Source organism: Myxocyprinus asiaticus, chromosome 26 (genome assembly GCF_019703515.2).
Source record: "Myxocyprinus asiaticus isolate MX2 ecotype Aquarium Trade chromosome 26, UBuf_Myxa_2, whole genome shotgun sequence".
NCBI lineage: Eukaryota > Metazoa > Chordata > Actinopteri > Cypriniformes > Catostomidae > Myxocyprinus > Myxocyprinus asiaticus.
Window position 1 is genome coordinate 9,339,819 of NC_059369.1, and position 27,168 is coordinate 9,366,986.

Below are 27,168 nucleotides of genomic sequence, written 5' to 3' on the forward strand. Positions count from 1 at the left end.
TTCCAGTAGCTGGTCTACTAAATAAAGTGAAGCTTTCAAGCAGAATATAGAGTTAACATACCATCAACAGGGTACTCTCCCTCCCATTGCTCGCTGGTCTATTGCCATGGATAGTGTCCATTTGGTCGAACCACTTCTACTTTCTTCTGTTTGAACCACTCTGGCTGTTGTGGTCCTTGATGGTTCTGTAGTCACTTTTACATTTTGTTTTACTTTTCCCTACACTGTTGGTAGGTCCAGTGGTAGCTGTGTGCGGCAAACAGCTGAGACACTTCCTGAAAGACTTTTTCATTTTGCGTCGTTTCGTTCATCGCTAACGAGAGGAACGTCTGCACCTCGTTTATTGACCACAGCGTGGTTTTGCGCACAGTCATTTCTTTTTAGAATTCGAAGTCGCGTGAACAAATGATACTGCTATCGCTGTTGCTAACTTTAAAACTAGCAGGTTGATGTCAAGTGTCAAAAATCCAGTGACACTGGTAGTGACGATTCTCTCTGATCAATCAGTGATCTGCAGGGTTTTGACGTCACATTTATTATTGGCTCGGCTCGCATGAAACCTCAACCGAGGTGGTACTAAAAAAGGACCAGGTACCAGGTACTATCCACAGTGGAAAACCCCCAAAAAGTCAAGCTGTAACATGCAGTGGAAAAGTCCCATAAGTGAGGTCTAGTCACACTTGATAAGCAGGCCCAGTGTCCTAATGGATAAGGTATCTGCCTTCGGAGCTGAGGATTGTGGTTTAGAGTCCCATCTGTGTCATTTACAAGGGTGTGACTCTCCACTGATGGTCTTTAGTCAGTATTTCTTAAAAAAAAAACACTTTAAAAGGGAAATGGAAAAGGTTAAGCCCTTTCAATGTATTAAAGTACTTAAGGTAAGACTACAATAGTACTCCTGCTCAAGACCCAGTGGCCTAGTCTTGACACATCTTGCGCAAGGCCTAGTGCCTTAACAAACAAGGCATTGGCCTTTGGAGCTGGAGATTGTGGGTTCAAGTCTCCTCTGTTTACAAGAATGTCTATTCACTGATAGTCATTGGACAATCTTGCTTTGAAAAGAGCCCCGACCCACTTTAAAAGAGGAAAAGAACAAGTTGAGCCCTTTCATAGGAGCACTGTGTTTTTGTTGATGGTCAGGACTACACTGTTCTGTATAACCTAATGGATAAGCCTTCAGGGCTGAGGACTGTGGTTTCCAAGAGTGTGGTAATCTTGCTATGTAAAAAGCCACAGCATACTTTAAAATGATAATGGAAAATGTTCAGCACTTTCATTGCATCGCAGTACTGAAGGTGAAATTTAGGAGTACAATAATAATCTTGTTAAAGACCCAGTGGCCTAATGCATAAGGCATCAGCCTTGAGAGTTGAGAATTGTGGGTTTGAGTTCCATCTGGGTTGTTTAAAAGAATCTAGCTATCATTTTACAGTCTTGCTTTAAAAAAAAGTCACAATTCATTCTCAAAGGGGAATGGACAAGGTTTTGCCCTACATTACATTGGAATACCTAAGGTGAATTTTAGGACTACACTAATACTCCTGCTAAAGACTTAGTGGCCTAATGGAAAAGGCATCAGCCTTCGGATTTGAGCAACACACTTTCACTGTGAAATCACAAGGATTCTTACGATTTGGCTAATTCGTATGTTATCATACGACTTCTCTGGTATGAATTAATACGATTTCACTATAGCCAATCATGTCGCTCGATGTTGTTGTATGATTTCTTTCATATGAATTCATACCCAATCGTACAAATTCATATGAACGAAATCGTATAGCATCATACGATTTAGCCAACTCACAAAATATGTTCGTTGGATTTGAGGATTGTGGGTTCGTGTCACCATCTGGGTCGTTTACAAGAGTGTGGCTATTCACTGATTGTCATTGGACAATCTTGCTTTGATAAAAGCCACAACACACTTTAAAAGGGTAATGGAAAAGGTTGAGCACTTTTATTGCATCACAGTACTGAAGGTGAAGGTTAGGACTACATTAACATTCCTGCATAAGACTTAGTGGCCTAATGGACAAAGCATCAGCCTTTGGAGTTGAGCATTGTGGACTTGAGTCCCACTGAAGTAGTGTGGCTAATCACAATTTTTTTTAATAAATAATAATGTAACCTAACCTACTGTAATAATATTTTGCAACATTTCTAATGTTTTTGGCAGTATTTTTTTTATTAATTGAATGTATCCTTTGGTGAAGAGAAGCAAAGATTTCTTTCAAAACCAAAAACTGCCTTTGTGTTTTAAACTTTATGAATGGTAGTGTATATACTAAATAGGCATTCAGTATGCTATAATTTTTGTGTAAGTAATTTGTAAAGGAATAACTTGAATAATTTTTAAGTGAATTATTTCTTCAGTAGCAATACTTTTAAGTTAAAAATTACAGTACACTTTCCACCACTGAATTTAACTAGCATTTAATGTAGTGTGGGTCATTTTTATTTATTTATTCAATTTTTTTTACTTTGCACAGTTTAGCTCATGATGTTTAGAGGGGATGTTGTCATCTGCCTAGTTTGACCAAGTGACAGATTAATTTATACCAAAATACTAATGCTGGCAATTGATTAAAACTTTTAATTGAATGAATTAAATTATATGCCACTTAACTAATCAAATTTAATCACATATATCAATATTTGCTGAAAAATATAGATAATTTTATATTTAATCATCAAAAAAGACACCTTTGGTCCATCTCACTGGGGTTTTGTCACCTTTCACTGGTTTTCAGTATCTCTAGCCATAAAAGGCGATTTTTTAGGACAGAATTTTAAAAAAAAAATGTTTTTAAAGTTTAAAGAAATGCATCTCAAGACCCCTGCATTGTGCTCCATCCAGCTGTCTCTGATCAGCTGTCAGTTTGTTTTCTGTATAGCTGCACATTTCCTGTGCAGCTGGAGCTGTGCTTACTGCCTCCTGCTGAGTCTCACAAAACATGGAGGTGGCACTTTAATCTTGAATCGCTTCATTGGTAGGAAAATTATGTATTATGGTGGTATGATTAATTGAGCAATTTTTGTATAAGATTAATTGCATTGAATCACCATGTAAAATCGACAGCCGTAAAAAATACCTTAGAGTTTGAGTTGATGCCCATGCTTTGACATCAATAACAAAAGATAAGTGAAGAACTTTCTCCTCCCTTTTTAAAGTTGATAAGTCTATTTATTTTGCTGTCCTAACTATGCTGATTATATGGTTATATGTTATCAGAAATTACCTGTGAACCAATTTTGGGTCCCAATTCGCAACCCACCAGATGAGAACCACTGTTTTGGACGATATGTGTATGTGAGCATGGATATATGGGAAGTCTTTTACCTCTGATTGGGTTGATTATCTCTCCAAGCACTGTTCTTTTGAGCTGCAGGACCAGCACAAGCATAACAGATATTCTAAATCTCATCAAGACCATCATCATCTTTATCTTCCTTTCATTGTCAGCAGAGTGTTTCTCAGCATTCACTGACCTGTGTCTCAGCACTGTGTTTGTACTGGGATCCCGAGCAGCAGAAAGATATAATGGAGCAGCTGATTGGGCCTCTAAGAGAGAAGACCTTGAGAAATCCAGAATCAGACACAACAAGTCTAGAGCAAAGTTGCAGAGGAGAAGACTGAAAAATTAGGGAGGGAATGATAGAGAAACTGAGAGAGAGTGTGAAGACCATGCCAGAGCAAGCATGACCCACACAGCTGGACATTTGGTTTGGGAATAAGAATGTATTCTTATTGGTTTGACTGACTGCTCATTTCGTAATGTGAGAATATTTCAACAAACATCTGGCTGCTGCATGAAAAGATTTAGACAAACAAATCTTGAATAAATATAAATGTCTTTCAATCCTAGATATAGTAATTAAAAATTAGAAACCCATGAAGAAAATATGAAGAGTGCTTGCCCATGCAATGGTTGATTGCATAATGTTAGGGTGTTGTGTGTGGTTGCCAGGGTGCTTTCTAGGGCCAGGGGCGCTGTTATGGAGGGTGCAGGGTATGCCAGGCATATGGGCTTCAGATACTAGGGTCAGGGGCGATGCTAGGGGTGGGCTTACTGGGCTTAATCCCCAGATGTTTCAGGAAAAGCCCCGAATGTTTTTATAACCTTGTACTAATAACAGAGTTTTCATGCACGCAGTAAAATCAAATCCGTATGTGGTTCATGAAGCCTGTATCAGGCTTTCACTTGGTCAAATCAACTATAATAAATAGTATAATTGGTTTTATAATATTTAAAATAATTTTGGACCCTGTGTAAATGTCAGTTTGAAAGTTAGACTTGCAGAAACTACCTAAAAACTGACAGACTGAACAGCCTTGCACTCCTCTCATCTAAGAGATCTTATAGTGATTTTGCCAGTAAGAAAACTTGGAAATTCTTAAATGTACAATATTTGTTAGTACAGTGTTTTTTATTAATTTATTGTTTGATTCAAAGTATATATGTGTTTGAAAATAAAAAGTTGTGAATTATGTACAAATTATATTTCACTGTTTTGTTTCCATCTAAAAAGCACAATATCAAGTAACCTATTGTTGTAAACGTATTAATACCAGTGAATTTAATTTCGCTACAAATAGAAATTCTTTAAATTTGTCTATAAAAACTCCTAAGTCAAAAGACAAAATCAGTTATCTAACATAATTATGTCTTGCATACCCCACTTAGAACTGTTCATGGCGCCCCTGGTTCAAAACCCACAACATAATATACTGGAGCCAAATCGCCCTACTCTGTCGAACAGCAAAACCCTCAAGGAGGATCATGGTTGGATGGTTGCTTGGGGCCTCGGAAACATAACCTGTGGGGGAAACCAGAGCACCCAGAGGAAACCCATGTGAACACGAGGAGAAAATGCAAACTCCACACAGAAAGGCACAGGTTAAAACCCAGACTCAAACTGGTAACCTTCTTGCTGTGAGTTGACAGTGCTACCCATTGAGCAAACATGCTGCCCTTTTTTTTTCCATAACCAAATAACCGCAATCCCGATCTGAGAGGAAGTCAATGAAGATGATAGTATGCTGTCTTAAAGTTAGGGTTAGGGTTAAACTGGAGGTTAAACTAGAAGTTAAACTGGTTTCAATTCTTGTTAAATTGTTTTGTTTATTGTCTGTTATTTCCAGCATGTTAAATGCACTGTAGTCTTGAAGGAACTGCAGTTGTATTTTCTCCATTGCTCTGCAATGTGTAAAAATTACAATAAATCTGACTTTAACGGTGAAGCAGCATTGTTGTTGGCATTGCTCAGCTTGCAAGGGTGTAAAATGGGGATTGAAAGGTCAAAGGATTTAAAAACATTCACCAATCTAATGAGCTGTATGACATTGGCTAGATAAACACACTTTAGAGGTGACAAGCTATCATTTATGATTCACTTTACTGATCCATTTAACTGTACTGTTTTGGAGTGTCAGTTTAATTGTAGCACGCAAATGTAAATCGTAACATCCCTCATATTACCAAACAATCCAGCGTTACCACACTCAACAGTATGCTTCTTCAACTATGGCTGGCGCAACATTAGCAGACTCTAAAAAAACAAACAAACAACTAGCTTTTAGCTGAGTGTGTTACACATGCAGACTGTTTTGCTGAGATCTCATTCTCTTCTGTCAGAAGTACCAAAAGAATGCAACTCACTCTCTCTGATTCCCTGTCATGTGCAGCTCTCCTAAAAAACAACAGGAGTACCGCGTGAGCATAAACAATTGTAATAGAGTGATTTAGGGTGTTTTCAGACCTGTTGCTTGCTTGATTTGTTCTGAAACAGGATCTAAAATAATCACAATGTTGCATTTTCTTCATGGTTCGGTTTGCTTTCACAAGGTTATATTTTAAAATGGACCAAAACTGTAAAATTTCAGTTGTGGTGATTTTTATCCGTCATTAGTTGCTTTTGTACTATTTCTACATTGAAAAGTACCTGTTCTCATGGTCACAGAGTTCTCTCTCCCTCTCACGACCACACACTTGGACACACAGACTTGCTCACACACACACACACAAAGAGTGAAGCCACGTTTTTATCTTTCAAAAAGTTGCTGACGCCATCCTACCTGTGTGTTCTACCGCAATCCAAAAGACAGAAGCGATCATGAAGATAGACCTATTGTATATAATTAGCCGCCAAAAGGCTATATCTGCGTTTTGATGACGAATTATAGTGACAAGCTGACCTGCAGATTTCTTCTCCATCCAGGTGGTCTCGGACCAGTTGTTTTGGTGCGGATCTGAGTGCAATTGCCATTATTTGTGCAAATGTGCTGTTAAGACAATTGCCACAGTTAATATTTTACAGGTGTCTCTGCATTTCTGTGAGAAACTTTGCAATTTAATAGAAGTGTGCCAGTTTCACACATGTTCTTTCTTTTAAACAGAAATCATCTGATTTTACACATGTAAAAGCTATTCTTTCTGTGATTAGCCAGTCATATTTGTGGTAGTGATTGCAATGAATTGGTGTAAATGTTTTCTTCTGTATGTTTCGTCCATCTAACGTTGTACACAGATTTCCAGTCACTATGTGTTTTTCCCCCATGCATTTTGGTGAAATTTTAGAGATATTTAAGGGGAGACACTTAGATGGTTGGACAGATAATGAAGTCCAAGATAATAAAAAGGAGAAATCTAGTTTAAGACACATATGCCAAAGTTCTTAGGAATTTGATTTTTTTTTCATGTTGGATATACATAAAATAAGGCCAATGACTTATTTAATTTATTTATTCAGTGACAAGTGGTTTGACCATAAGATAAAATGTAGGGGAGAGCAGGGATCATTGTAACGCTTAATACATGTGACATCAGTAATAATGTAGCACACAATGCTCTCACTATGGCCATATTTGGTCTTCACGCGAGCAATTCAGTCCTCTACCTCCTTCCCCTAATAATGCACTCTCACTCATTTCAGTTTCAGGTATTTTTGAAAAATCTATTTTGAGTAAAATAAGTAAGATTATTTTCATTATTATTGGGATCATAATTTTATATACAATAAATTAAAACATGCATAAAAAGCAATGTCTTCTTTAAAAGTCCATCCATCCTGTCAGGGCCTGTGTATCTCAGCGAGTATTGACGCTGACTACCACCCCTGGAGTCGCGAGTTTGAATCCAGGGCATGCTGAGTAACTCCAGCCAGGTCTCCTAAGCAACCAAATTGGCCCGGTTGCTAAGGAGGGTAGAGTCACATGGGGTAACCTCCTTGTGGTCATGATTAGTGGTTCTCCATCTCAATGGGGCATGTGGTAAATTGTGCGTGGATCATGGAGAATAGCATGAGCCTCCACATGCTGGGAGTCTCTGTGATAATATGTGTGGATCGGTAGTCTCAGACTTGTCCTCTGCCACCTGGATTGAGGTGAGTAACCGTGCCTCCATGAGGACCTACTAAGTAGTGGGAATTGGGCATTCCAAATTGGGAGAAAAAGGGATAAAAATGAAAGAATTTGTATTTATATTTTCCTGACCTGGCAGTATAATCAGAACTGTAATGTTCCTAAAATGATTGTGCAAATGAGTTGCTACATTCATATTTGTTTTCTTTTCTTTTTGCTGTTCTGTATTGCAGATCATCAAGTTTTGGTAGAAGAGAGGGTTTCAGATGAGCTATTGAGACAGAAGACTGTGAAAGGTGTTGCAAAGGCATATGACATCTGATCAATGGCATTTGCTCTAACTGTTGATATTAAAATAAGAATGAGGGGTTCATACTAATTTTAAGATTTAAAACTTCTGTTAAACTCCTGTTGTAGTTCACCGCAGTTGTCTTGCATTTATCTAGTTGGGGTTTAAATTTGTTAAAATATGTACATTATTTTCCATCTCAACTTGTTTGTCTTGCTGTTTGTCATGTATAGAGCTTGTGCTTCATGATCTGCAGATGTTTGAGTCGGTGTTTTGTTTGTTTAACATTAGTATGTACAAAAAATATATTTATCAATGCTATTTTGAATACAGTTCCAGTTATCACTAGTTTAATTGTATCTGATTTTATTCAAGCTGGAGTGTAACTTTTTCAGTTCTTTTTCCTATTCTAGCTTAACATACAGAGACTAAAGTAACAATCGAGTGATTTGAGTGGATGAGGTCAGTTCCCTTCAAGTTTACACAGGTCGCCTAGCAGAGTAACCACAGGTATAGTTCATCACATTAACTATGAACATGTTTCTCTAGCATCGACAATCACAAGGTGTCCAAATGCTTTTTGTCTTCATTTTGAAGAGTATATCTAGTATTTGTCATTTAAACCTAAGAACCAAGCTGCTCGTGCTTGCTCTCTTTAAAATAAATGCCACTTGGTTTTATATATATATATATATTATCTGATGCAATGACAGTCATATATTTTTAAGTGTGGCTCAAGTATCCAAATATATATGTAGGGCTTTACTGGTTGTTTAGATCAGTGTTACTATCAGAAATAATTAATAATTATTTCTGTAGTTATTAATTAATATTTAAATTAATTAATTGGATCTAACTCATGAAAACCTCATATGGGGCTCCAGTAAATGTAGTGTGCTACGTTTAGGAGTAAGTTTGGTTATTAGCAATAATTAATAATTATCAAAGATAATTATTAATTATTAAAATCAATAGAACATTGATGAGAATCAATGTTAGCTTTTTTAAATCCTTTAAAATCAACAATTATCAAAGATAATCGTTAATTGTTAACGTCGATGAAACATTAATTAAAATTAACACTAGCTTATTGATCATTCAAATTCAACAATCATCAAAGATAATTATCAATTATCAAAAATCAACAGAATATTAATAAGGATTAACATTGACGGGGCACCACCCTGGAATCAGGGACTAATAACCAGATAGTAAAACAGTCTCAATATTAGATTGTTTTCTTAGGAAAATCAACATCCGAAGAATATCGATTTTTGGGAAAAAAAACAATGAATGAAGGTTTGAATCCGAGCACTGACATCCCGTCAGCATGACACAGGCGTATGCAAAACAAACCAAAACACTTCTCTTTGTAATATAAACAAAGTTTATTTATGCAGTAATATCAATTAATAATTAATACAATGCAGTCAATAAACTTACGACTTACAACTACAAACTAAACAGTGATATGATTAGATATGGAAATAAAATAATCCTATAACACATAAGGTGTGTGACAGTGTGTGTGTGTGTGTCAGTGTGGTTAGTTAGAGAGAGAGAGATTATTCAGTGACAGCCCGAAAGCTGATTTTGCGATAGCTGGAGATAAAGCAGCCGTGTTCATCACTCAGAGACGCGGTTTTACGAGCGGGGCTCGTAAAAGTCCTGTGTTATTTGACTCTAATGGATGAACTCAGTTTCTGTTTCACCCGCGATGGCGAAATTGCACAACAATCCAATCTGGTTGGACCACAATACAGCAAAACAAATTTGTGATAATTAATACCCTGAGTATTAATAATGAGCGGACATGGCGGTCCGTAAACTATACAAGCAAAATCCTTGAAACACAAGAATAACACACTATAATATTCTATCTCTGCCCAGACGTAAACCTCTTACTTGAATCGCATGAGGACACAGGTAGAATGTGTGTTCCATCCGTCCTTTAACTCCGACCCAGTTCCTTTAGGCTCGTGTGATGACGAGAGGCCGTTACAGCTGTACGGCTGTTGATTCTCGGCGGGCTGGCGGAGAACTCAGAAATGTCGACTTGATTGAAGATGGAAAAGAAATCTTTAATCTCTTCACTTCTGTAGGCCAACGGATGAAGATGCGAATTACTCGGCGGTCTCCTTCGGATCCGTTAGAGTGTTCGGTTGAACACAGAGTAATCTCAACTCGTCCAGCGAGATGGAGATCGTATGGCTACAGTTTCAAGTCGGACATTACTTCCTTAAGCCACGAGGTTGCACCTGAGAGCAGCAAAAAGCTACGTCCGTATTCGGTGAACAAAGTCGCTGGAAGCAACTTTGGAAGCATTTCAGAATTATTTGAAGTCCTGATGATGTCATGTTTGAGGGACTTCTATTGTGTGCCTCATCCAATAGGAGTTGAGTGCTCGATCCTTTAGTGAGCAAGGCTTCATGGATCTGTAGTCTGTTTTGGACTCCCTTTGTTTGATTTTGGTGCGATTTTTATCAGTAAAATTTACGACTTAGAAGGAGGGGGCTTGAGGAATGTTTTTATGACTGTTAGGCCTGCCTTTGTCTTCTATCTGAATACATGAGGACCAACATATATTTGGGGCCACTGTATTTTTATAATTGTTAAATGGAACAGAATGTTGTCGAAATCACATACTAAACCATTCACTATGTTGTAAAAATCAATTGTATTTTAATTTGAACTTTTATTACTGTTATTACTGCAGCCAATTCACTTTATCTGTGCTAAGTCATTGTACAGGTCAGTTTAACACAACTGTTCATAAGTGAATAGACTACTGACACGACACTCACAAAACAGAAAACACAAACAATATATTTATTGCAAATTAATTCCACAGAACTAATAACAGAGGAATTATGTGAGCTTGTATTGTGAAAATAATGGTATAAAAACATTTAAATAACAAATTGAAGCAAAAATGTCCATTACAGTTAGTAACACCTTAGAACAGGAATGGGAGTTGGTCAAATTTGTGCAAATATTTATAGGAGTTTACAGACCTACATTATTGATCTAAAAATATAATAATTTAAGAAATGGATTATTCAAACTACAAGGTTCTCAAAAGGACTGATCACAGATACTTTACCCAATTACACCATTTGAGCTCAATGGGCTGAGATTTGTGCACAAACATAACAGGAGCACATAGCAGTTTGAAACCTTCTTATAATATGGTGATTGTAGATTCGTACCATTATACATTAAATAAGGACTTCAAGAAATAGAAAAATGACATTGTCTTCATTATTTCTGTCAACTCAAAGCCAAGTGCTAAATTGGGAAAGTTAAAAAAAATATTCTCAGTCTGGGATGGGGATGTTAAGGAAGCTGGTTGGGGGTTGTAATGATTTCTGTAGTTTTAAATGAGAAGCAATTATGTCCAGTTCAAAGATAAGGGGAATAAATGTAGCCACAGAAACCATTACATTGGATCAGACAAGTGTAATGAAGGACTGTACCACAGTTCTGAATCGAGGAAGATCACTACCACATTTCTGCCGAAGCTCGGTGGACCCTCAGAGTACAAGATTAACATCCATGTACCATTCGATCAATGTATTAACCTAGCATGACATAATTCAGTTCACAGTGTGCTAGGAAAATCTACACATCACATTCTGTATTTGTGAAAAGATAAATATACATAGACATTAGACATTTTTGACACCAAATATTAAAACTGGAAGGAGAATGTTGCATAATTATTTGTGCCCAAATGGCAAACTGTGTTCCAAGTCTCTTTATCAGTGCTAAACAAATCTTTCAGCTTTCAAATTCTTAATTCTGAATTTTTTGAGAGGCACATCAATTAAAATTCACAGTCCTGTGTGTACTCCTGTTCAAAAGAGTTTGTTCAGAATAAAATATCCTAAAACCTATTATTATTATTATATAAAAAAATAAAATAAAAAAAAAGTGAATATTATGAAGAATGCAAGAAACCAATTGCTTTCTCTGAGATGTCAAAGTAAGCCACAATTTGTTTGTCCTTGTGTTCCTACATTAACATATTTTTGGACATAATATTCTCTGACACTGATGTTTCATAAAAGGTAAGAAATTATCATGCTAAGTACACTTCAATTTTATACTATATACTCCCATACTAACAGGTATATGCTAGTCAGTTGTTTAGTTTATCTCAGCTATTAAGATTTGGTTTTTGCAGCACACAAGTATATCAAATGGTGGATCTGAAGTTTACAGAACACAAGTAGGCCAAATGGTAAATAACCTGTGTATGTGACCACATACAGTGGGGTCCAAAAGTCTGGGACCACTAATCAGCATGTATCTCTTTTTTTTTTTTTTTTTTTGCATTGTTTTGTAATTTAATACAATAGTTTTAATATCAAATTATTAGGGCTGCCAATTTAATACGTTAATTTAGTGCAATTAATTATATAAAACAATTACCATTGGAGCAATTCATGCTTGAATACCACCTTCATGTTTTACGATCCCCAGTCAGCAAGGGGCAGTAAGCGCAACACCAGCTGTACAGGCAATGCATTTCAGTACAGGCAACAAACCACATTTACTGACAGCAGACAGCACATGATGAAGACACGTTCTTGCGTTGAAACACAGCTGGACGGAACGCATCTTTGAAGGTAGGCATTTCATTACATGTTTTTCTAAGTTTCAAACTACATATTATGATGTGACGCAACCAAAGTGAGACGCACCAAATGCCCACGTCTGACATACGTATGTGTGCACAGACGTGTCCTTACAATGAGGCAACCTCGAACAGATTGATGAATTAAATTGCAAAAGGGATTGCTGTGGCCTGTAGGCAAATGATAGGCCTATGTTCAATGATATGGAAATAAACAGTTAAAAAAAATTATTGCCTTCTAAAGCTTTTTGTATTGACCGATCAATGCTTTAATTGTCTGCCACAATAATGCAATGTATTTTAATTATCTGAATTATTATCTTTATTTTATATTCCTTTTTAATTATATAATAAGTTGTATTTAATCATTATACATAGAATTATTTTTATTTAGGGGCTTTTCTTGGCAAATATTGATACTCGATTCATTTGATTAATCAATCAGCATATCATGTAATTAATTAACTGACAGACCTGAGAAAGGAGTTAGCATGGTCAATGTCACAAATTTGCTTACATTATTGACCTAGAAATGGTGCAGAATCTTAAATATTTATTTTAACTCATATCTTTTTCACATTTCTTTTGTAATTTCTAGGTTTAAATAAAAAAATAAAATAAAATAAAAATAAAAAAAATCCCAGATTTTCAATGTTGTCTCTAATTTCTGGACCCCAGTGTATTTGTTCTTGTAAGGTTGGGAATGGTGTAATTTCAGACACACTTTAAGAAATCAATCAATATGCAGACCTGTATGAATCAGAAGGTGGGATCTGACATTCACGACAAATCCACCACAATAATATAACACAACTGCGACAAAGCAAACATGAAACTGGTGATTGTGTCTTGTAGAGCAGAATTCTGACCAAACAATCTATAATTATGACAGCACACAATAAAATATCCCAACTTTTGCAATGGGGGAAATTACAAAGATGGACTGATTGAAAAATTCTTCATGATTTATCAAAACTGATGATGCCCCCAAAACGTATGCCAATGAAAAATAGATATCCACTTGCCTTTTTTAAAAATTTCTGTAATTAGAAAACTACATGTATACCTTTTTTCAAGTCATGAAAGCCTACAAAACAACTTCTTTGGTGTAAGAAAAATAGCTAGTAAAAATCTACAGGATATGTTTGTTATCTACATAACATTAGCTGATCATGTAACTGATCAATATTGGGGGAAAAAAAGGTTGATACCACGTATCTAAAACAATAACATCTGGAATATTCCAAATATCTAAAGTGCTTCTGCATTAGTCCCTAATTCATACACACAGGTGGGATTGTAAGTACCTCCACTGACTTTAGCAGCTAAAATTTCTCACAGACTTGGTGTCTGGACTTTCACAGCCTGGTTAGGAATGGAGAAGAATTGATGAGAATCTTTTCTTACTGTGCCAGCTGACACATGAGGTTACTGGACAATCTTAAAAAACTGTTGTAAGACTGAGACTGGACAGGCACACAGAGAAAAGAGCATGATTTTTCCAATGATTGACTGGCTAAATTCTTCCATGTGCACAATACATCAGGCCATGCTGGAGAGGTTAGGCCCAGTCACGTGTGGAACGGCAGTGGCTCTCTGAACGTTCTCTGAGCTTTGTCATTCTGTAGGGCTGTACTCCTCTATGTCGACAAACACAGTGCCATCTGCTTGTGTGGCTATGTCATTACCACTTGATCCCTCAGCCACAATGTTACGCTGTCTTTCCCACTATAGGATTCTCACTGCAAAAAAAGAACGTACAGCATTTAGACTTGAAAAGCAGAATTTTAAGTAGATCTTGTCGAACACAGTGTTTTGTTTACAAGATAATGCCTTTAAAGTTAAACGAATGGGAAACTGTTATGAGGGGAATTCGGTTGGTTTTATGACTTCACTGTACATGATACCTCAAAAAATAGGATTGAGATATCTCAAATAAGGTCATTTTTTTAAGCTGTATTGGTTTGAGGAGCTTTAAACAAAGGATGTTGGGAATGGAATACTAGCATTCTGCTTACTGCACGGTATATGGTTGCTTCTTCAACTTCGGGGTATTTCATTTCCCAGGGGTTGATTTTCACCAAAACAAAGAGATTTCAACGTATTTGTTCTTTTTGTTATGTCAGGGTCTCATTAAAATTTAATTGGAATCTTTTTACCAGGCCTTCATCATTTATTTTTGGTACTTAACAAATGCCTTTTATGTACAGATTTACTGTTTTAGCCATGTCCCAGAGAAAGACTTTAAATACTAAACTAAGAAAATCTGCTTAAAATGTTTTACTTATTACAGGTTTATAACTATGCTCATCTTAACAAAGAGTGAAATAAACCATTTCAATATTTATTGTGTAAAAATGATTTCCATCAATTTCTACAAAATAACGACTGTCCCACAGTTGTGGCGTCATTTACACAACACCAGCTTAGATCCTTTTAAAGTTTTTCCAAAAGTTAGTGTACTTTTTAACAAAGACTAAAACAAGTTTCAGTGAAGAGCATGCTTTAGATGAAATATGAGACGAGACGTGTGAGGGAAAATTAAGAGGGTTCCCACTCTTTTCAAAGCACAATTTTCCAGGACATTTTATGTGCCCAACAGGTGTAATATTTAAGCAAAAACACACAAGTGGTCAAGATGTACACTGGAAGCCAAAAGTTTGGAATAATGTACAGATTTTGCTGTTTCAGAAGGAAAATTGTACTTTTATTCACCAAAGTGGCATTCAACTGATCACAAAGAATAGTCAGGACATTACTGATGTAAAAAACAGCACCATCATTATTTGAAAAAAGTCATTTTTGATCAAATTTAGACAGGCCCCATTTCCAGCAGCCATCACTCCAACACCTTATCCTTGAGTAATCATGCTAAATTGATCATTTGGTACTAGAAAATCACTTGCCAGTTGAAAGCTATTTGGTTCATTAAATGAAGCTTAACATTGTCTTTGTGTTTGTTTTTGAGTTGCCACAGTATGCAATAGACTGGCATGTCTTAAGGTCAATATTAGGTCAAAAATGGCAAAAAAAGAAACAGCTTTCTCTAGAAACTTGATTGATGAGATAATGACAGTTGAATGATTGATCAGTCAATCATTGTTTTGAGGAATGAAGGCTATATAATGCTTGAAATTGCCAAAAAACTGAAGATTTCATACAAAGGTGTACACTACAGTCTTCAAAGACAAAGGACAACTGGCTCTAACAAGGACAGAAAGAGATGTGGAAGGCCCAGATACAACTAAACAAGAAGATAAGTACATCAGAGTCTCTAGTTTGAGAAATAGACACCTCACATGTCCTCAGCTGTCAGCTTCATTGAATTCTACCCCCTCAACACCAGTTTCATGTACAGCAGTAAAGAGAAGACTCAGGGGTGCAGGCCTTATGGGAAGAATTGCAAAGAAAAAGCCACTTTTGAAACAGAAAAACAAAAAGAAAAGGTTAGAGTGGGCAAAGAAACACAGACATTGGACAACAGATAATTGGAAAAGAGTGTTATGGATCTTAACCCCATTGAGCTTTTGTGGGATCAGCTAGACTGTAAGGTGCATGAGAAGTGACCGACAAGACAGCCACATCTATGGCAAGTGCTACAGGAAGCTACAGGAAGTGTGGGGTGAAATGTCACCTGAGTATCTGGACAAACTGACAGCTAGAATGCCAAGGATCTGCAAAGCTGCACGTGGAGGATATTTTGATGAGAACTCTTTGAAGTAGTTTAAGAAGTTCTGAACATTTGTTTTAAATTGTAATAGTAATTTTTCACGTTATTAATGTCCTGACTATACATTGTGATCAGTTGAATGCCACTATGGTGAATTAAAGTACCCATTTCTTTCCATAACAGCAAAATCTGTACATTATTCCAAACTTTTGGCCACCAGTGTATATTGTAGTTATTTTTACTGAATTCTGTATTTGAGAGTTTAATACAATTTTATCAAAATGGTGTCTAATGAAATTAATGAATGAAAACTTTAATCAAATGAAAACAGAATTATTTTAATGAATTGAATTTTTCAACATAACATTACGTTATTTTTATCAAATCAAGTGGTTTTTTGGGGGGGGGGGGGGGTTTGTGTTTTTTACGAAATCCTCACAACACAATCTGAAACACAAGACAATAATTACAGTAAATATTACATTGCTATACAGTAGTAATATATTGTTGTCTTCCTCATTTCACGTGTCCATTTAAATCGAGCTTTTGTTTTAGCTTTGCTGTGTGTTTTTGACAGTAGTATCTCACCTCTGAATAAGCAGTTCACTTTGGCCAAGTTTGATTATTAAACCCACACACAGATGTGATGATCATGATGAGGTTTCTTTAGTGTGTGAGTGGCCGGCTTCACACATTCACTTTGAAGCGTCCAGAACATGAATATCTATTTACTGAATTAAATCGAAGACTTTTGTGGTTTAATAATATATTGTCAGTTGACAGTTATCACCCTCTCTCATTAAATTTTTTTTACTGCTTAGCCAATTCCATCGGATCTGTGATTCAAAGGAGAAGTTTGAAGAACAGTCCCCCATAGTGTTTCATCAGTTTAAATCAAGGGGATACCCACACGATTGGTTTCAATCGGCGTACAGTAAGGTAAAACGGTTGGACAGGCAACAATTACTAAATCAGAATTATAAAGAGTAAATCATTTTCTGTTAATTATGTACTACCTTATAATAAATCTTCTCAGGAAATTAAAAATATTATTCAGAAATACTGATACATTCTTTCTACAGTTACAGGACGTTTTTAAACATGCTGCCTTATTCATTCACAAAAGATCCTGTAATTTAGCAAATAAACTGGTCAAATCTGATGCAGTTACAGAAAAGAAACATGCATTCATAAAGAGTTGTTATCCATGCAGGAACTGTGTGGCTTGCTCCTCTATAATAAGCAGTGGCAATTTCTCAGGACCAGCAAAGCCTTCTCTGCGGGCCTAACATGCCAAATAAATAAATATTTTTCATCCTTTCATTTTCAAACACCTTTTTGCCTATGTATTTTTAATTGCTTTCCACTCTTAATTAATCTACAAACAAATCGAGAAAAATGAAAATGTTTTATCTAGTCAGAATTTAGTCCTTGATGCTTACAAGCAAAGTGTGACAACTGTTTCACAAATCGCATGCCTGAAGCAGCACGTGAGTTTGAGCTCCACCCCATCAAGCCTTCAGAAGTTCCACAGAATCCCTCAACAGTGCAAATGAATGGGCAACTAAAGTCAGATTGTCAGATTCATCAGCCAATCAGATTGATTTATTTGTTCGTGGTGGGTGTGGTCTTTAGGATTTGTCCCGGTCGAAGCCTTCTAGCTGGCCTCGAGTGACGCAATCACGCTTTAAGTGATGTCCGTACTTTAAGTGATGTACGTGCGAAAAGCGCGAGATCGTCATCACTGCCGCTATCGCCATTGAGAAAGAGATCCTTATGGATTTAAAAACACGAGATGTTCTGCATGCTCGTGTGATTGTTTAATTTATAAACAGGTCGGATTCAGTGTCAGATCAAGTTTTGAAAAGTAGTGCTGCATTCCATTCAACTCGGAAAGTCAGATTTGACAACTTCCTACTAGGAAAAGTGCAGTGGAATGCATCTTTAAGACAGAATTACAACTTGTAGCCTCATGCAGAAATTCTCAACTCTGATTTCACCGAGATGCAGGGGCATGATGTCACACAAACATGTCGACACTCAGGGAGATATACAAAGTGATAAACATTCACTTTATTAAGTAATATCGATAAATTAATTTGTTTCCACATTAAATGATATTAAAGCTTGTTTAACAAATGCCTGCAGAAACAGGTGTATAAAACATTGTAAATTATAATCTCTGTTGGTAATCGTACACCTGAAGCACAAATGCTCACGCTGCAGCATTGTTTATCAGTTGGGTTGCTAGGAGACATGTCTAATGAGAGTCAAACCCCTGCTAAGCTAACGGGAGCATTGCAGTTCCGAATATCGGGGAATGGAATGCATTTATGATCAGAGATATCAAGTAGGAATATCCCACATCCAACTTGAATGGAACGCAGCATAACCGTGTACCCTGACGAAACAAAATTTATTGCAAGCAACATTTCAATCGCAAATATTATTAGACAGATTTTTCCAGGTATTATAGACCTCCTTGGTAGATTCATATGAAAAATTATGATTTTTGAATGTCTGTTCGGGAGACGTTCATTTCACAAATCAGTCATGCTGCAGTTAAAATTAGGCTTGCTTGAGCATTAAGTGTAATTTCAAGTTTTGGCTTTTATGCGTGGACGTGTTTTTAAAATGTCAATTGTTATTACTAGTTAGCTGCGACATAATGTATGATGCCCAAAGGCATACACCGTCTTATTCATTGTGAAACTGTGTTTTCTTAATGGCATGAATCACACTGAAGGCCTAGATTTAAAATGCACGGCCCGCCACTGATAATAAGAACCAATCAATTCACAGATTTACATACGGGGGAAAATCTTTTATATGAACTCAATGATCACATGTGATCTATATGTTAAAATGCCCCTGTCAATTAATCTATGTTGGGAAGACCTCAAGATCTTTAAAAAAAGGTATAAGTAAACATAAATCAGCTATTAGAAGACACAACGTTACCGCACCAATCTCTAGACATTTTCATGATTGTAATCATGAAATAAAACTGTTAGCCTGTATAGGAATTGAAAAGGTAGAAAGTTCCAGAAGAGGTGGGAATGTGTAGAATAAACTTCTACAATGGGAAGCTTATTGGATGTATTGTTTGAAGTCCATGTCTCCATTGGGCCTTAATAAGGATTTTGATCTCTCCTGTTACCTCTAAGCACCCCCAAATAGTCTCTCACCCATACTCTGTAGAATATAAATCATTGTTGTACTGTTATTTTGTATTTTACTTTGCTATTGATACATTTTTTCACTTGACTATAGGTGGTGATATTGATTTATGAACAGCATTTGTTGCTTGATGTGTCCGATTGCCATTTATTTTTGTTAAATATGTGTTGATGATGTGTTCATTATTATATTGTGGCTCATATACGGTGATAAAATGGATTGCATGTTTACATCTTATGATTGTATTAATGTGTACTTAGTCCTATCTGGTGAAATCTTTATGTGATTCTTGGTGGTGATATAGACCTATGAAAGGCAGTAGTAGCTTGACATATTGACAAATGTAAATGTAAATGTAGATAAATATCTTTAACATGAACTAAACCGTTTACCACCAGTGACATATTGGATCACTTCACACATGCACTAAGATGTCTTGTCTAATTAACAAGCTTGTTAAGCATTAATTAGAGAATCATGTTTGTTGAGTGTTCCAATTACCGGTGATTAGAAATTTATGCCCACACCAGGGAAACCATCAGATTTATTTAAAAAAATTCTGTGCAGATGTATAACAAAATTACACACTGAAGAAGGCCATGAGGCCAAAACGTCTGTGTTCTCCTTTACTGTGAGATATGAATAAAATATAAGAAATTGAGAAAAAGGAGTGCAGATCATCTTGTTTTTGATACATATGGATTTCAACATGCTTTTTCAATAAAATAATATACCAAATTTTAACCAAGCACAAGTTGCTTATATTTGGCAACTACTCATTTTAAAATATCAGTAACAATATAATCATTACTGTCATTTTACTTTATTAAAATAAGCTGTCATTTATCCTAACATAAGTCACTTTTCACACAAGTCTGCCGTTATTTAAATAAATAGATCGATAAAAAAACACTGAAACCACTTTTTTCACAAATAACCACTAGATGGTGCCATAAAAATGTGAAACTTACATACCATATGTTTTTTTTTACTTTTCAGCTTGAACAGAGGGTGAAACAGGAGGCGTCAAACATTGTGTATCATATTTGATACACATGGCGTTATAGGGTTAATTACAAAAACGTTAAAAATGCCATTTCCATCAGCATCATTTTCACCCAAAAATGATGTGAAAATGTTGTGCTGGAAATGACAATGTGCTGGGAATGTTCATGACTTTCAGAAAAAAGAAAAAAAAATTCCCAAAAGCTCCCTTGTCTTTTGAATTAATATACCCCTTGTCTTTTTAATTAAGATGTCTTACATTGTTTCTAGTTTTCAAAATTGCAACAAGTTGTGGAAGACTTACATAGTGCCTGGTTCATCGGTTAGCGCCCCCTTTGAGTCGTGGTGAGCCTGCAGTTCTTCCAGCACAGCTCTGAGCTCATTAATGGTGCGGAAGGTCTCTTTCGGGTCTTGTATAGTGAAGGCTGAATACTCCTCCTGCTCTTTCTGCTGCCCGAGATACACTGACATACAGGCACAGGCATCTGGAGACACACACACAAGTCAGCAGTCATGTATTGAATGCACACAACCTCTGGGCTTGTAACCATTTAACATGGTATAATGACAAAAGAGAGTTTAAAGACATTTGCAACAATTCCGAATGATGAAAAATTTCAGTAAAAGTTTGGGCTTACTTGACTAAAAATATATGCTTCTAATGATCTTAAAAACCTTTCGATCTAACGAGTTTGTCTAAAAACCTGAAATTAATTTTGCAGACAAATATACAGTATATTGTGTTCAGTGTTGGGGAGTCGTTAACTAAATTAGCAGCGCTACTAACTTAACTCCATTTTTAAGTAATGTGAGTGTGACAGTAGTTCAGCTATTTTCACAATAGTGCAGCTTTTCCAGTAACAAGCTTCATTTGTCCGATTATATTGTGAACGAAGCAACAGAGCAGAGGGAGTAATTAAACACGCTCACCTAAACCGTCCTCTCTCGCTCATGTATTGCTGGGAAAACTAAATCATTTAAGTGAATCTCTTCTTTTGGACGGTTTATGTAAATGATACAGTTAAAATACACAAATCCCTTATATTTAGTGTTGGGCTCTCAGATTCATTTTAGTGAGTCTGGAACTTTCGGGCAGTTCATGTACAGTAAATGAACTAGTTCAAATAAATGATTCACTGATTCACTTGTGCCCTAGGCAGCCTTAATGGAACTTTGTGTTCTTTTTTTGTTAATTGTTGCTGATCACTATATTTCAGCTCAGTTATATAAAGCAGGGTGTTTTCTAGTTTTTTTAAGTGCATTTATAAGCATAAATTTATGCTCAATTTAATGTTGTCACCCTTTATGTTTAACCCTTATGGAAAAACAACCCTGGTTTTCTTACAGAAATATTGAAGTAACAACAGCTGTAGTAATCATGGTTAATTTTGCAGCTACTATGGTTTAACTACAGTAATACTGTAGTATTCATATAGTAACCATGGTTACTATAATAGTATTGTAAGTATTAAGTAACCATGACCATAAAAACTGTGATGAATTTTGTGGTTACTATGGTTTTACTACAAATACCATGTTTAAACTATTGTTACTGTAGTAAAACCATGATTAAACCCTAATTAAATATTTTACTATCAGTTGATATGATTGCAATCAGAACTGATTGCAGAATTAAATATCATCTGATAATTATATACATTATATATGATTTTTGGAGCTTCAAAAGTCAGATCACCATCCACTTGCTTTTTAAAGGACCTACTGAGATGAGATATATTTCTATTTTTCTTCAAATGTGTTCTGCCAAAGAAAGAACGTCATACACACATAGGATACATGAGGGTGGTTAAATGATGACATATTTTTTGAGTGAACTAACTCTTTAAATACTGTTTATAAAGCATGCACCTCATGACGTTACTTAAAGGAATAGTTCACCCAAAAATGAAAATTCTCTCATTTACTCACCCTCATGCCATTCCAGATGTGTATGACTTACTTTCTTCTGCAAATCACAAATTAAGATTTTTAGAAGAATATTTCAGCTCTTTTGGTCCATACAATGCAAGTGAATGGGTGTTAAAATGTTGATGCTCCAAAAAGCACATAAAGGCATCATAAAAGTAATCCATAAGACTCCAGTGTTTTAATCCATATTCTCACCCACACCTATCATATCACTTCTGAAGACATGGAGTTGTAGGGATTACTTTTTTGCTGCCTTATGTGATTTTTGGAGCTTCAAAATGTTGGCACCCATTCACTTGCATTGTATGGACCAAAAGAGTAGAGACATTCTTCTAAAAAAAATCATTTGAGTTCAGCAAAATGAAATGTCATACACATCTGGGATGGCATGAGGGTGAATAAAAGATGAGTGCATTTTCATTTTTGGGTTGAACTATCCCTTTAAGAGAATGATCAGAGTGTGCAGAGCTGGAATCTAGACAAAGGCTGGTGACTTTGAAGAAGCTCAATCATAAGATCGATAGTTTCAGTTGAAAACATCTCCATACTTCCATAATACCATTTTAGACTGTTATTTTCAAATGTGAACTTTACTAATAAAGCATGACTAGTGTGTCCAAAGCTTTCAACTGGCACTGTACATCTGGGTGAAACAGAATATTCAGAGGTAAACACTGTAGTGCGGGACTTCATTTTATCCATTGGGGTTTAACAGGATCGATTTGATTGATTGGACATGTAAGTACATTCATATACAACATTATTAGTTAATATTATTTTCCCCCACCTGCGTAGCCTTGGTATTGTCAGCAGAAAAAAAAGGTTGATGCAGAGGTGGAGAAGTTTATTATTTTCATGAAAGATTATGAAAACATATGATTATGCAAAATAAGACAAGGAACACATATTAAGTAATAGGGTCACTTTTGATTGAATGCTGACTTTAAGATTCAGAATTAAGGGTGCGTAAGTAAGTTTAAATTATACAGACCCTCCATCTTCTGCAGTCTGGAGAGGTTGCAGGAGAAGAAAGAGAAGATTCGTTCTGTCTCTCTATCACAATCGATGTCCAGTTGAATATTAGCCAGCACTGTCCTATAGTGCAGAGTCAGGCATAAAAGACAGTAAGCATATGTGCTGCACAATACAATTCACAGTTTCAACACAAATAACATAGTGTATGTGTGTGTATTGTTGCATAAAGCAGTGGTTTTCAACTGGTTTTGCTTGAGGACCCAGATTTTACATTGGACATCAAGTGGCGACCCAACACAATACCAACCCGCTATTTAATGTAGACAGCATCGTGAATGAGGATAGAATTATGTTTCTACTCCAAACCATTGCTGAGATATAGGCTACAGTAATTCAATGTCGGTTGAGACTTTCCTTTTAACTAGTGTTTCTGGGTCACAGTGACTCAAAATGATGGAGCAGGTCATATATGTTTTGTTGCATTTAGCATTGTTTTTCAATGCTATATGTGACCCTATCAGAACAGACCCATTTTTGGGTGGTGACCTACCAGTTGGGATCCACATAAATAAAGCAATAAAATCCAAATCTATGTGCAATCAACACAATATCTTACATAGTGCAGGGTTTGCATCCCTGGGCGTTTTCGTTGGGTTCCTTGCAGCATAACCAGGATCCACTGACGTAAGCGGAGGGGTGAAATGCGCTGAGTCGCCCAGAGTTACAGCGGCTGACCTGACTCAACACTTCGATCCAGCTGTTGGCCTCCACGCAGTTCCCTGCCTGAACATACAGAGGCCTCTCTGAATGAATTACCTGAAACATCTGGGGAAAAAAACACACGAGACAGTAGGATGTTATATATATTGCATGTTACACTTAGGTCACATACACACTGCAGATACATTAACGAATAAAAACGTGCCTCTATCGACAGAGATTTACTAAAAATATGATGTCTCTGATCCCTAATATTGCTTGCTAACATTACAAACGTTGAACTGTTGGCATCTATGTTTCTTGTTCACAGTCATGAGACACCAAAATGTTACTGTAGTAATGTGAACTAGGGCTGGGTAAAAATACAGACTTTCCGATTACTTACAATCTCCATTTGAATGATCCAAATATCGATTCTTAAAATTCCAATATTGAAATTTTACTCAATGCTTAACCCTATACAATGCAAGTAAAGCTGCGTTCACACTGCCAGCGACACGCAACGACAAACTGACCTCATCTCATTCATTTTCAATGAGAGCTGGCGACTTCCGGTGACACGAGCGATGGCGACCGTTGGTGACCGTGTCCAGTGACAAAGTTGAGAAATGTTTAAATTTATGCGAACGAAGAGTGACTTTCGGGAGCGACAGCCAATACGAGAGAAGACGGTAGAGCTCACGTGATTCTCCTCTCTCTCAGCTCCTGCAGTGACGGAAAGATGGAGGAAAGGACTCTCCATACACACCACTAGCGACCTAACCACCAGCCACTGGCGACATGCATCGCTGGCAGTGCGAACGCAGCTTAACCATTCGCATATGTGAGCAAATTTCGCACTAGGCAAATAAAAAATGTCTCTGATTAGAGATAGACCGAAATATCGGCTTTACCGATTAATCGGTGCCGATAGATACTTTTCTATGCAACTAGTTGGTGTTAATCTATGCAAATAGTTAGTGAAAGTATTATTATTATTTCTCCTTGTTCCTCAGTGGCCGCCGCTGGAGGATTTTACAGTAAAAATGCATTGGTTCTACAGTATAACAGCGGCCTCTAGAGGTGAAATAAAAACAATCATTTTGTTTTTACAATCGATTTGCTGTATCTAAATCTTTCATCATTAGCCCTATTCAGACGGCAATTGTTTCTCAGGGTGACGTCTGTAAAAGTACATTTTCATGGCTCGTCTGTGATAAAACTCATGCGTTCGGATGACTATGACTATTAAATCACGGGGGATGAGCGAGACTTTTTGTCGATCACATGATTACAGTTGCACTTGTTGTATGGAAAATTCATCAATCCACAAACTGTGTCCTCTGTATTTGCGTTTAAATATGTTTGGAATTACGCTAATGTAAAAAAAAATAATTTTAAGCACGAGGGAACCGTGTTGTAAAGCGCTGCGGACATTTACAGTGTACATTTTCACATATGGCACAAGCCAAAATTCTCGCGAAGAGCAATTAAACAAATCAAGAAACTGTAGGGACAAGACTGTGTATCAACGCAAGCCAAATAAATCTGTCAATGGGGGTACACATGTATCGTCAACCGCATCACTTCAGTTGTGCGCTCTCTCCTAAGCGCACGCAAGGAGATATAGAAGCCGCACATATCAAGGACAGTAAAGACAGTTCAAATGAAATTTGAGGAGCTATGGTAAAAATGGTTCTTATGTTTTATCTATCAAAATGACGGACAACATTTGGAATTATTTGTCAGTGTTTAAAAAGTGAAGGTGGAAATCAAACATTTTAAATAAGATAGACATTAACCTGGCAACTTTTCTGGGACTAGTTGACCCGTATGAATGAGTAGTCATGCGAGCCCTATGTATAAATGTATATAGTACATGTTTCTATATTAAAATGTTATATTTAAAAATTGTATTACATTGCTGCCATAATAATGGACCATTTCAAAAGTTTACGTGATCTGGCTCTTGTTTTTCTTTCCCTTCAACTTAAGGATTCCCACTCACTGTGGTGGAGTGGCGACGTAATTTTATTATTGTGAATTTTTTCAAAAATTTCTGTTACACAATCCTCCAAATTTCACAACTGTCCACTTCCATAACGGCTTTTGGATTATAAACTCAGAGATGTGGATTCAGATGGTAATTAAATTACCACATGGCCTTGGTGTTTGTCAAAAAACAGTAGGTAATTTGGCTGGGAATTTTCTCGTGGGAGGTGGGAGAAAAACACAGACATTTCGGATTCGGACGGCAATAATGATAAACTTATAATAAAATAAAATGTGTAAAATATACACTTTCGTAATGTACCAAGTAGATGGTCCCCTGAATAATTAACAGCATTAACTGAGAGAGATTTTTTTTTCATATGCAAGCAAAATGGACATAAAAATGGAATAATGCCCAAATTAATCGAAACTGAATCAAATCTAATCGAAATTGGAATTGAAATCGAGAGTTTGTGAATTGGAATAGTTTCAAATCAGGAGATTTGTATCAATACCCAGCCCTAATGTCAACCAATCACAAGTTCAGGACACACACGGAATCATAATTTAGAGGATTCAATACCGCATTTAAATCTCCCAAAACTCTGTGGAGTGTATGTGGCCATAGATATGCAACAACACATAAATGCAACTGAGAACTACTCACGTTTTTGCGATTAAAGGCACTTTCTTCCAGTTTCTCAACACCGAGGATGTTTTTCACAGGAATAACACACAGTGCTTCTTTCCCTAGACACACAGAAATATACATTCATCCATGCAGTTTTTAATGGCACTTAAAAACTTTTAATCACTTGTAAGAGAAACAAAAATCACGCATTTTGTCATTTTATAACATTTTGCTTTAGGGACAGTGACGATTAAAGTTCCGGTCCTTCAATCTAATTGGCCAAGCAGCTTTCCAAGAAAGCCTTGTGCCTGCAGCCAAATCAGAGCCGTGCTGATATCCAGAACAACAACATGATTGCATATAAAATATGGCTTAAAAATGCATTGTTACTATTAAAGGAATTTAAAATAAAACACAATTACAGAGCACAGACCTCAGTGGGTGGGAATGTTTGGGTCTTTTTCTTGCATAAACACATTCAAACGTCTAGGGACCTCGTCTCGGACACAGACATTAAATCTCACTTGGTATCCTGTACTGACCCGTGACATGGTCCAGCCGGGCCAAGCTCGTGGAGCTGACAGCAGACCAACACGCTCCCGCCAACACAAACATGCAGCCGTTTCTCATGCATATTCTACAAATTTTATTAATTTCTATTTTTATCTCCTCTGCTGACTCCTATGCCACAGAACAGTCAAAATACACAGATGCTTGAGGACCAGAGCCGTACACACAAACACACACAAACTTTAAGTAGGTTTAAAGGAATATTCCAGGTTCAATACAAGTTAAG

The 27,168-nt window shown here is 36.5% G+C and overlaps 1 protein-coding gene across 8 annotated transcripts in view; it reads right to left on the bottom strand.

The window, feature by feature from the left end:
• The window catches only part of LOC127416747 (ras GTPase-activating protein 2-like), a 98,963-nt gene that overhangs the window by 11,070 nt on the left and 60,725 nt on the right, over positions 1-27,168 (bottom strand). For 6 of the 8 annotated variants that reach the window (XM_051656283.1, XM_051656280.1, XM_051656282.1 and 3 more), the window contains 5 exons: positions 26,409-26,491; positions 23,667-23,875; positions 23,067-23,170; positions 20,451-20,631; positions 10,465-14,033 (listed from right to left, as the gene is read on the bottom strand). In XM_051656283.1, the coding sequence (XP_051512243.1) occupies positions 14,003-14,033; positions 20,451-20,631; positions 23,067-23,170; positions 23,667-23,875; positions 26,409-26,491 (608 nt within the window). In that variant the 3' untranslated portion in view covers positions 10,465-14,002. Of the gene's footprint in view, positions 1-10,464; positions 14,034-20,450; positions 20,632-23,066; positions 23,171-23,666; positions 23,876-26,408; positions 26,492-27,168 lie in introns of those variants that run through there. The other 2 variants (XM_051656278.1, XM_051656279.1) reach the window with 1 other exon arrangement.